Below are 12,238 nucleotides of genomic sequence, written 5' to 3' on the forward strand. Positions count from 1 at the left end.
GCATGGGCTATTTAAAATACATAACGTGCTTGCTTTTGGATTTTTTTGTGTTAGATGACCATAACTGATTGTTTTTGGTTAATTGTTAAGGGATAAACCAGATGTTCTGAAATCTATCCTTAGGCAATTGCCTTTAGTGGTGTTTTTGCCATCCTGCTCTTACGCCCCTTCGTTTTACTGAAGGGTATGGATCCTAAAAAGACCAGTAGTTCTCATTTTATCAACTGTTATATCCTCCCCTTACTACTGACATTTTCAATAGACTGAGGGGTGCCTTCTAAAAAAGTTTACTTTCATCTGTATCCCTTTTTATTCTCTATCAGCGGTCTTGTATGTAATCCTCTGAGTTGGGGAAATTAACATTGTTCTAGGACAGGTAGGGGTCTCTGAAAGGAAGCAGGGCTAATAAATGAAAGCTTTTGTTTAGTTTGGTATCAGAATTGATTATTATTCAGATTGTGAAGGAGGAACCTGCACCAAGAGTATAGTAGCTAAGTGTCAAAAGAAACATTCTGGAAGAACTCAGCTTGAAATAGTAAGAGAAACAAATTGGCATTAAAAAAAAGAATAAAATTCTTGTCCACATTCAGGGAAAAAAATTGAACTCGCTGTTAGTTGGGCTTGACTCATACAACTCTCCAGGCAAGGAGAACTGAGAAAATGATTTGTCTGCTGAATTGGCAGTCTTGGGTTCGATATTTATTTTATGTTGTAGTAATTAGCTAAAATATAGGGTTTTATATCCTTATACTTGTCACCATATGTAGGAGATTAGCACTAAAGGAGACTTGCTCAGGTGATTAAATTTGAGAAACTATACTCCCTTTGTTAGAAGTTTTGTGAGCAGAACTTGTTTTTCCGTCCCAAGTGTTCACTGTTCAGGAATCTGGTGAATACTTGCTCAGAAATTTAACATATTCAGTTTTAATTCCCCTACCCTGCCTTTCTTTTTCCTTTCTTTCTTTTTGGCTTTAATGAGGAACTCAGGGTCGGGGGCAGTGGGAACAACCTTAGAAGCCTTAATTCAGGCCTGATTTCCCGTGGGCCCCAAGCATATCTTCCAGGCAGATTCAGAAGGAGGTGAGCAGAGACTTACACTAGCCTCTGCTAACATTAACTGCTTATTTAAATCATTGTTTTGGATTTTAGATCAACACAACTGCTGATGAGAAAGACCCTACAAATCCCTTCCGTTTTCCAAATATTGGTGTGGAGAAGTTTCTGGAATTGAATTCTGAGCAGAATCATGATGACTACTGTTTGGCCTATGTCTTCACAGACCGAGATTTTGATGATGGCGTTCTTGGTCTGGCTTGGGTTGGAGCACCTTCAGGTAGTTTATCTAACTATATCTTGACTTAATACTTGAAACAAAAAGCAATTTTCAGGGCAGATAGAATTTTACAGAGTTTAGGAGAAAGTGATACCTGGACAATATCTTAATTTATACAACTTGTGTTAAGTAAGATTCATAAGCATAATGTAAATGGAAAAATAGATGAAGCACCTTTTTATTTTGAAATGAGTACTAATAGGAAGATATCCTGACATTTGGTACATTGAATAGCTGAAATAAATAATTATTTTTTGTTTGAGGAAGATTAGCCCTGAGCTAACTGCCGCCAATCCTCCTTTTTTTGCTGAGGAAGACTGGCCCTGAGCTAACATCCATGCCCATCTTCCTCTACTATTTAATATGTGGGACGCCTACCACCGCATGGCTTTTGTCAAGTGGTGCCATGTCCGCACCCGGGATCTGAACGTGCACACTCAACCACTGCGCCGGCCCCTGAAATAAATAATTTTATGGGAAAAAGTGGTACTTACTTCTGAAACCAAAAGCAGAATATTAATTTTTTCCACAAAAGGTAATGTTTTTCATTAATTAATTATTATTATTTTTTGGAAAAAGAGGGTCTTAGAGTCGAAAGGAGAAAACTATGTCCTTGCTCTTGTTGTGCAGTGAGATAAAGAGCAGAGACACCCTGAGCAGAAGCAGCAGGTAGAAAGAAAAGAAAGCCTGCCTTTATTATTATTTTATTTCTAGCTTTTACTTTAACAAAAGAGAAGTGTTGCCTGTAAAGAGATATAGGCAGCAGGCCCCAGTACCCACAGCTCCACTGGCCTCACCAGCTGGGCCTGCACTCTGCTCGGTCTCTGCTTTAGCTGTGAAAGCTGCTGTCGTTCAGAAAGTTGGGATAGGGTAATCCCCTTGCCGTTGCAGTGGGGCGAGGGTCTGTGGTTTACAGGATAGGAAGTTCAGTAGCCTAGAATCGAGAAATACAAATTTACTAATGGAAAGATGAGTTGAAAGAATCCCAGATTCTGTGAGTATAAATTTTGCCATATTGAGTTTGATCAGTAGTCTGTCATCTTCTGAGCTATAGCCATTAATTTCTCTTACTTGTGATACATCTTTTCTGTCTTTTTAAAACAGTCAATTTCTGCTTTATTAAGGGTAAGATGGGGTTTTCTATTCCTAATCTTATTAGTTTATTCTTTGATTTGTTATGCATATTTTAACATCTTTAGTACTATGTTTTCACTTCTATATTTCTTGCTCTTTTTTTAAGCCAGCGTTGAATATCCTTTTTATGATTTCCAAAAGCAGCTTTTGTTTTTCTTCCATGTTTTAAAGTGTACTCAATTTCATGTCATTAAGCTACAAGTTTATGTCATGGGCTGCATATGTCATAGTGCAGTATTTTGGGATATGATAATCTATGCTGGTTTTGTCTTCTGTTGTCAGCAGATTGTACAGCTCACTCTTTCCTATGATACTTCACGTTTTATTACTTCTATATTCTGAAATTTCTTTTCCCTTCCTTGAATAGTTAGTTGGATGATTTTGTCACAAAATTTATGATCTCTCCTCATTATTCATTAGTAAGTACTGTAAAAACTCAGGGATTCATTTGATTTTTCTTTGTATACTGCAATTAATATGTGGTTCTCAAAGTGTGCTCCATGGACTGGGGCATCAGTGTCACCTGGGAACTTGTTAGAAGTGCAAATTATGGGCCCCACCCAGGTCTACTAAATCGGAGACTCCTGGCGTGGGGCCCAACAGTCTTGGTTGAAGAAGCCCTCCAGGTGAGTCTGATGCACACTAAAGTTTGAGAACCACCATGTTAATATTTTTGTCTCTAAAGAAGATCGTTCACAAAATGTTTCCTGGGGACAAATGACTGGATGATCTCAGACTACAAACTTCCTGCCATTGTGCATTTTCAACTCCAAACTATTGTTCGTTAAGAATGTAATGCTCCTGGGGCCAGCCCAGTGGCACAGCAGTTAAGTTCGCACGTTCTGCTTCAGCAGCCCAGGGTTCACTGGTTCAGATCCTGAGTGTGGACCTACACACTGCTTGGCAAGCCATGCTGTGGCAGGCATCCCACATATAAAATAAAGGAAGATCGACATGGATGTTAGCTCAGGGCTAATCTTCCTAAAGAAAGAATGTAATGCTCCTGAAGGAGCTCGGTCAGCTTTTCCTAAGTCTTTAGATATCCTCATGTCTGTTGTTGCAGCCACTTTTTTTTTTTTTTGAATAGACTATTTTTAGTTTACAGAAAAATCGAGCAGATCAGATAGTATAAAGAAGTTCCTATCCCCTGTAAACCCCAATTTCCTGTATTATTAACAGGTTACGTTAGCATGGTACATTTGTTACAAACCAGTATTGATACATTATTGTTAACTAAAGTCAGCCCATAGTTTATTCAGATTTCTTTAGTTTTTACCTAAGATCCTTTTCTATTCCAGGATCTCATCGAGGATACTACATTGCATTTAGTTGTCATGTTTCTTTAGTCTCCTCTTGGCTGTGATGGTTTCTCAGACTTTTCTTTTTGATAATCTTGACAATTTTGAGAAGTACTGGTCAGGTATATTGTAGGATGCCCCTCTGTTGCAATCTGTCTGATGTTTTTCTCATGATTAGACTGGTGTTATAGGTTTTGGGGACAATTAGTTTTTATATCTAGTTTACGGTATTTGGACGACCATTTTTGGTGCTGCTCATTTTACTGAAGCAGCAGTAGGCAGAGTTCTGGATTGAAAACTGTGGGACTCATTACTTGTATTTTTGTTACTGGGTTCTTCATCTCATGCCCTCTCCCTTTACTCTATGTTAAACCCCCAGCTCCCATTCTTAGAAGCCTTTTTTTTTTGTTTTACAAGTTTCTGGAGAGGAGGTAGGCAGGGACAGAAGAATTGGGGACTAAAGTGGGAAAGAGAAGGGATCTTTGTTCCTTTGACCCAATGTTTTCTAGTATGAAGTTTTCCAGTATAAAGACATAACATTGACAGCTTTATTCTTTACTTCCCTTTGCCCTCAGACTACCTGAACTTTTATATTTGACTTACATTTTATTTTTTTATAAGGCACTTCATATATTTGGTCTTATTGATTATTTCAGTACCCTTATGAGGAGTAGGTATTATTATCTCCATTCTACAGATGAGGAAACTTGGGTTCAGAGACTTTGTGACCAACCCAGTATCGCACAAATCCTAGAATCTGGACCTTTTGAATCCAGGTTTAGTGCATTTGGTAGTATTTCCTAGGTATAGAAGTCTTCCACTTTCCACAGGGGTATGTTCCAAGACCCCCAGTGGATGTCTGAAACTGCAGATAATACCTAAACTTCTTATAAAATACTATGTTTTTCCTATACATACATACCTATGATAAAATTTAATTTGTAAATTAGGCGTAGTAAGAGATTAACAATAGTAACTAATAACAAAATAGAACAATTATAGCAATATACTGCAATAAAAGTTATCATAGATCTTAGCAATCTCAGCATACAATTTTTTTCCTTTGCTTATTAAGTCAAGAACTTTCACCTTTTCAACTTAAAGGAAGCACTTCATGGCTTCTCTTTAGCATATCTGAATTGCCAGCATCACTACTCTTGCACTTTGGGGCCATTTTTAAGTAAAATAAGGGTTGCTTGAACACAAGCACTGCGGTACCCTGACAGTCGATCTGATAAGCCAGACGGCTGCCGTGCTAGGTGGCGTATACAGCACAGATACACTGGACAAAGGAATGATTCATGTCCTGGGCGGGACGGAATGAGTTTCCATCTTGCTCCTCAGGATGTCGTTCAGTTTAAAACTTAAGAATTGCTTATTTCTGGTATTTTCCATTTTCACATTTTCGGACCATGATTGACCACGGGTAACTGAAACTGTGGAAAGTGAAACTGCAGATAAGGGGAGATTACTGTGTTATATACTGTAACATCCTAGCTTTCTCTGTCTAAGACATTTCTAATAAGAAATTGAAATGTTTCCTGCATCTTAGTAGAGGTTTTATATTGTTAGAATCCATTTCCTTCTTTCTTAAGAGAAAGGAGTTATAAAATAATACTACTCCATAATATTTAGGCATCGTTTTTGATAGTTGTCATGGTTTAATGGGAAGATCACTGGATTGGGAGCTAGGAGATTATGTTCTTCTCTGTCTGGCTCTATAAATTCAGGTAAATCATTTTACTTCAACTTTACTTTTCATCATAATTTTTTCTGTCTTTACCCTTCCTCTGAGACTTCATGTTTCATCTATCTGCCTGTAGATAGATCTTAGTAATGTTTGCTGTTGTCTTGTTTTTTTAAATAGCATTTCATAGCTGATCTGTTCTGTGATCTGTTACTTTCTTAATCTTTTTTTTTTCATTTTTATTTGGCCTAATTAATTTTCATTCTGTTGGTATTTTTTAGCTTAAAATTTCGTTTAGTTCTGCAGATACTTCACTATTCAAATATATTGTAGTGGAAAGGATTTTGTTGTGATATCGTTATGTTAATTTTCACAGAATGGTTACTCAAATTATTAGCTGTAGTTCTCGTCAATGACTCACTTAAGCTCGGAAAAGCAATGAGGGTTGAAACATTTGAATAGTAGGTTTCTCATCTTTAAACCTTTCTTACACTACTTTTTATTGGTTCTTATTTAATTCCATATTGTAGTTGGGTGCTGCCTTGGGTTTCCTTAATGAAAGCAGCACCTCTTGCCCCAAATCCGTGATAAGTAGAAACAGCTAGTGAACTGGGATGATTTGGAGGTTCCCATTTAAAATTATACAGGGCCTAGAAGAGAGCCAAAAAAAGAAATCTGGTCTTCAAAACAAAGTCAGTCTTGTTATGAATCTGGAAAGATTTCCGTAAACTTTTCTTTATATAAGCACAGTTCTGTGTTAAGCAGGTGGCCTCTTATTTAATTTAGAGACTGAAACATTGGCTCCTTAACAAAGTAAATTCTTTATATTAGATAATCCCTTTGTTCGACTTCATTTGCTACATGCTTCCAAAATGCCTTTTGAGGAGCCTTTTTCTGTTGTTCATTTAGGTGCATTCTGCTCGTATATTATCCTTCTTAATGTTGTCAGTTAATGAACATAGTCTCAGTTCCGCTGAATAAGGCTAACTCTGGAATTCATCTCCGTAGTTAATCCTGCACCATTCCATTTTCCTGTGACCATTTATGAAGATTTTTTGGAGACATTTCGTTTGGTAGAAATGTTTGTTTTTCTTGGTTTAGAAATTTTAGTTGGACTTTATGTATTAGTATTTGAGGGCATATAGGGATCAACACGGGGTTCTCAAGATAACCCACAGAGCCTATCAGATTCTTAACCTCTTGCTTGAAAGTCTAATTACGAGGCTAGGAGAATTGCGTCATTGGAATGTTGCAACAGGACTTGACGTTGGGATTTTGTGCAGGTTTTGACTGTCCCTTACAAGATGTTTAACATCTCTGGTCCATACCCATTACATGTAGTACTGCTTCCCAAACAGGAAAGGCAAAGAAATGCGCTTAGACATCTCCTAATAACCGATCCGGGAGTGGTGTTATGGTCCGGTTCAAATTGCTCCTCAGTAGATTAATATTGTGTGGTCAGCATGCTACTATTAAGTTTTAGGTGTTTAGGCCTGCTCACATCAAACCTGTGTTTATTGACTCTGTTAAGGTCTTATATTACCCTTATAGTTTTTCTAATTTGTTTTTGGTTGGGGGGAGTGTCTGTTTTAAAGTTTATCTTGTAGATAGAAAAAATATCCTTATACTTCTTTGTTGATTATTGAGTCATCAGTAATTACTTTGACTTGACTTAAAACATTTTACCTTTCTCATTGTTATTCACATTTATGTTTTTTCAATAATGATTATATGTAGCAAAATTTTAAATTTATAATATGAAGCAACTACTGAACTTGAGTTGTGATTTGGTTATAGGTAGATATGATATCTTATCACTGATTGAGTTTCTGGCATATCAAAACTAGCTGCAGTATTTTAAAAAAATTAAACCATAACTTTTAAAATTAGGTAGAGTATTTTATTTTTTCCTATATAATTGAATTATTCCAATGTATGCTATTAGTCTGTAATAAATATTAAACTTTCCTATAAGCCATAGTCATTAAAACCAAAAGCAGTTGTTTAGGAAGTTAAACAAGGTATGAATTACAAAGATTATAGTTCAGAAGAATACACTCAAATTTGTGTATGATCTTCACTTAAACTAGATAGACCTTAAAAATGCAGAGAAGTATATTAGAGTTTTTAATATATGCTATTTACTTTTTTTTTTTTAACTGATAAAGATTTGCAGTGTGGAGTCTTCTATGCTTAATTCAACTTTGGCAGTACTGCATTGGACCAATTTCCGTATGACAAATCGTCACTAATGTAGACTATAATTATTACATACAGAGTGCTTATTCATATGTTTTCTATTTTCTAGAAATAGTGATACAGTCCTTAGGACTCATCTCCAAAAGTAGAACTAGGTTAAGAAAAGATATTAAATATTCACAAATCATTTGCTGTTCTTTCTATTTAGTTTTCTGTGTAGAAAAGATAGTAAGTTTTGGATATCATAAAGGTTGTCAATCTTTTGCTGGTTAAAATCTGCATATGGCTCAGTCTTTCGGTTTTCTGTGAATCACATGATCATTTCAACTTCCTAAATCATACTGTAACAGTAATTCATACTTATGGTTTGTTGCCATACACTTTCTAATATTAAAAGGAAGAGGGCAGCAATTGTAATGTCATGCCATTTTTGCAGATCTATTTTGAATTGCCTTCTATTATATGCTTTATCAGGGATTATAAATATTAGATTTTTTTAATCATTTAATAAAACTATGTTGTAACTTTGTGTGTGGAAAGTTAATGTGAAATAATTTGATCCAGTTATCAGAATACCCTAATGCATTTGATTGTATTTTAATGAAAAGTCAAATAGAGAAAGCTTTTAAATGTGATTGTAAACTAAAGAACTTCTCACTAAAAGTCTTTCATAGAGTTGTTAAAAGAGCTGTGGTCTTCTTGGTGCAGTGTACATAAAGACATGGATTGGCCAGCCAGTTTCTGATTTTCTTGTTGTTCTTTTTCTAATTTCTTATGTTAACTGCTTTTAGCACTTTAGCACTTTTTTTGGTATTAAACTCTAATCTAAAGTTCAGGAACTATTAATGAACAGGTGAATTTTAAAATGGTTTAATATGTGTGATAAAAGTAGAATTACAAGTTTTCTTTTAAAATTTGAAAGTATTCTCAAGACATTGGAAAATCATAATTTAATTTTTTGAAATTATTTTGAAAGAAATTTCAAAACTATTGAAAAGTTGCAAGAATAATGGAGTGAACTGATAGATTAATCGGTTAATCTTTTGCCACAGTTGCTCTTTCCCTTCCTACCTTCTCTCCTTCCTTCCCTCCTCCTTTTTGTTTTACCCACTTGACATAATTCTTTGCTTTTTCCTTTTTTTTTTTTCAGCTTTATCAGGGTATATTTGACAAATAAAATTGTAAGATATTTAAGGTGTGATCAAATCACCGTGATGAGTTAATATTCGTATACATTATGAAAGGATTCCCCCTATTAAGTTAATTAACACATCCATCAGTTCACATATTTACCTTTTTCTTTTCTTTTTTTAGTGAGAATGTTTAGGTTCTACTCTCTTGGCAGATTTCATTTGTATAATACAGTGTTATCAACTATAGTCATCATGTTATACATTCGATCTTCAGACCTTATTCATCTTAAAAGTTTCTACCTTTTACCAACCTCTCCCTATTTTCCCCAGCCCCCCGCCTCTAAGTCTTTTCTTTTTTTTAAATATATTGTATGTTGCCTCACAGAATAGTGAATCACATACTCCTATGTGTCCCTGCTATTGTTTGTAGAAGTGACTTTTCAGATTCTACTTGAGAATATTTTGTTCAATTTTTATTTAAGTTAAATATAAATTTTCTTTTTAAAAGATGAAAAGGTATAGGCTTTGATTCACTGTAAATACTGATATATTCAAATTTAATAGAAACTTAAATATTTATTTTGCTAAATTAATGGGAGCAAAAATTGGGGGACGTTTTATTATGAAGAGGAACATTTTATAAGAGCTTTGTACTCAAACCTGGGAATTTCTTTATGTGTGCCATTAAAATTTTTTTTTGAAATGGCTTCCTAATCTTGGATCAAAGAAACTTGAGTATTTGATATTTGTGGATACCTGTTGTATTTTGGACTCAAAATATAAAATGTTTTAATTTAATACAGCATATATTAGAAAGTTATTTTTTTGGAAAATTGATGCTAATTTAGCCATCTTTTGTTCTGAATTAGGAAGCTCTGGAGGAATATGTGAAAAAAGTAAGCTGTATTCAGATGGTAAGAAGAAGTCCTTGAACACTGGAATTATTACTGTTCAGAACTATGGGTCTCATGTACCCCCCAAAGTGTCTCACATTACTTTTGCTCATGAAGTTGGACATAACTTTGGTTCTCCAGTAAGTATTGCCTGATTAGTAGATTTTTAAAGTTATTAACGTAACTTATATGTTGAGAGATTTTTTTTGTTCACAGTGAAAACAAGTACATATGAATGTTTAGTTTTCATATGTCAGAATACAGTAATGTACTTGACCATACTGAAAGGGAGAAAGAATATTTGTGACAGAAATAACAAAGTAAGTATAACAATGCCAGAAGTCTATGAGGGCAAGGATTTTGTCTGTTTCATTTACTTCTATGTCTCCTGGCCCTAGAACAGTGCCTGGTATATGGTTCATTCAAATATTTGTTGAATGAGAATCATTTGTCATTGTTTAAAGTACATTTTGAATGTTAGCAAATTGTGGAGGGGTTTGTTTTTTTGCTTGGTTTCTGTTAAAGCATTATTGGAGTGTATTAGATTTGTCTTTCTTTACTTTAGAATGAGATTGACATTTTAAAATCTTTCAGTATGAAAAATTTTTAACATACACAAAAGTAGAGAAAAATAGTACAACAAACTCTCCTATGCCCATCATCCAGAATAGGGTCGACAAATTTTTTCTGTATAGGACCTACTAGTAAATATTCTAGGCTTTGGGGGTAACATTTGGCCTCTGTTGCATATTTTTCTTTGTTGTTTTTACAATCCTTTAAACCTGGAAAAACCATTCTTAGCTTAGGCCGTATGAAAATGGGCTATGGGCTACTGTTTGCCGACTTTTGATTCAGATTCAGTGATTTTCATCTATTTCATACTCAGTTGCCAGAAAAGGTGTTTTTAGTACATTAATACTATATTACTTATTGCTTATTGTTTAGTGGATAAATTGGGTCATATTCTTTGTCTACTTTGCTATCTTTTCCTATCATACCAGACTACTTTTAATGATTCTGCCATGCCTAATCATACCCCTTTCCTTTGTGCATGTTGTTCATGCTACCATACATATACGGTATAGTTTTGATCATTCTGATCATGTTACTTCTGTTTACAACCTTACTTCTAGTACCTGCTGATAGAGTTTCCTTATCTTAGCATTTAGGGTTTTTCATAATTTGGATCCAAGTATATTTCCAGTGTTATCTCCCCTCTCCTGTCAAATTAAGTACTTTATTGTCCTTTAAAAACTTTCCTTCTGCCAAGAAGTCAATTTCTTCCCATCTCTGCCTACTGAAATCTTGATCCGTGTTGTTATGGCCCTTTTGTCAGGCAGCTTGGCAGTATATGAGGACCCTTAAAATGTTTGACCTTTTAACTCAATAACTCTACCTCTGGGAATCCAACTAAAAGAAATAAATGCAGAATCTGTCAAAGATTTATGTACATTTCAAAAATGAAAATAAAAAAGGTATCCATTGCAGTTTTATTTATAATAGCAAAAAATTTTAAACAGCCTAAGTGGCCCCACAGTAGGAAAGTATCATAGAATGCTCTGCAGTCATTTAAAGATCAAGTTTTTCAGTGCTTCCCCTATCCTGTTAAGCTGAAAGAAACCATGGATATAACTGTACACATGGTATAGCCCAAATTTTGTATTAAAATATGATATGACTAGATACAGGTCAGGTAGGAAATAGACCTAAATGTTAGTAGTTATTGTGGGTGGTGGATTATGATTGAATTTTTATCTGTTTTTTTCTTTTGTACATTTTCTGGAAGAATATGTATTGTTTTTATAGTCAGGAAGGAGTTTTTCTTGTCAAACTAGGATAGTTTCTTTGTGAAATCATTCTCTTTATTTGAGTTCTGACAGCACTTTTTGGGGTATGGTCAAGATGGCCTTTCTATTCTATTTTATGTTTTGCTTATTTGTATGCTTGTTTTATTAAACCCTTTTGTGATGATAAGTAGCAGCCATGCTTGTTTATAACCCATTCCTCCTTCCATGGTCATTAATGATGATCCATTACAATGTCCTCTGGGCTAGTAAAATAATAATTGATTAGTAATATCTGTCATGGATTTATGGGGCAGAGAGTCAGACTAGGCAGGGATATCAAAATTTGCTATGCCTTTTAAAAAGAATGTAAGTCTTTTGAGGGCTAGGGACGGTGCCTTAACTCATCTTTATGGTTTTATATTATATTTTAGTTCCTCCTTGTCTAATATTGGACACACACTAATACTTATTCAATTGAAAGGTGGTAAGATATTCTGTGATGACATCAACAGTCATGTAGTATTGGGATTTTTTTCTTTCTATTTCTGAAATTCTAATGCTGAGAATAATTCCAGTGCCATACGTTATCAGGAACCAAGTTAAATTCTATAGAATGAAAACATAAGGCAAGAAAATAGTGGAGAATAGTAAAGGGTTATTACATACTGATTCTAGGTTCAGGAGGAAGGCAAGATGTATCAGGAAGAATAAAAATAAATGTATCGTATTTTTAATAGTTGCTTTAGATTGGGGAGTAGAAAATGAAAATAACTT

The 12,238-nt window shown here is 34.7% G+C and overlaps 1 protein-coding gene across 4 annotated transcripts in view; it reads left to right on the forward strand.

The window, feature by feature from the left end:
* The window catches only part of ADAM10 (ADAM metallopeptidase domain 10), a 115,683-nt gene that overhangs the window by 78,836 nt on the left and 24,609 nt on the right, over positions 1-12,238 (forward strand). For all 4 annotated transcript variants that reach the window (XM_023616648.2, XM_070235892.1, XM_023616656.2 and 1 more), the window contains 2 exons: positions 1,150-1,333; positions 9,654-9,817. In XM_023616648.2, coding sequence (XP_023472416.1) covers positions 1,150-1,333; positions 9,654-9,817 — 348 coding nt within the window. The remainder of the gene's footprint in view (positions 1-1,149; positions 1,334-9,653; positions 9,818-12,238) is intronic.

Source organism: Equus caballus, chromosome 1 (assembly GCF_041296265.1).
Source record: "Equus caballus isolate H_3958 breed thoroughbred chromosome 1, TB-T2T, whole genome shotgun sequence".
Lineage (NCBI taxonomy): Eukaryota > Metazoa > Chordata > Mammalia > Perissodactyla > Equidae > Equus > Equus caballus.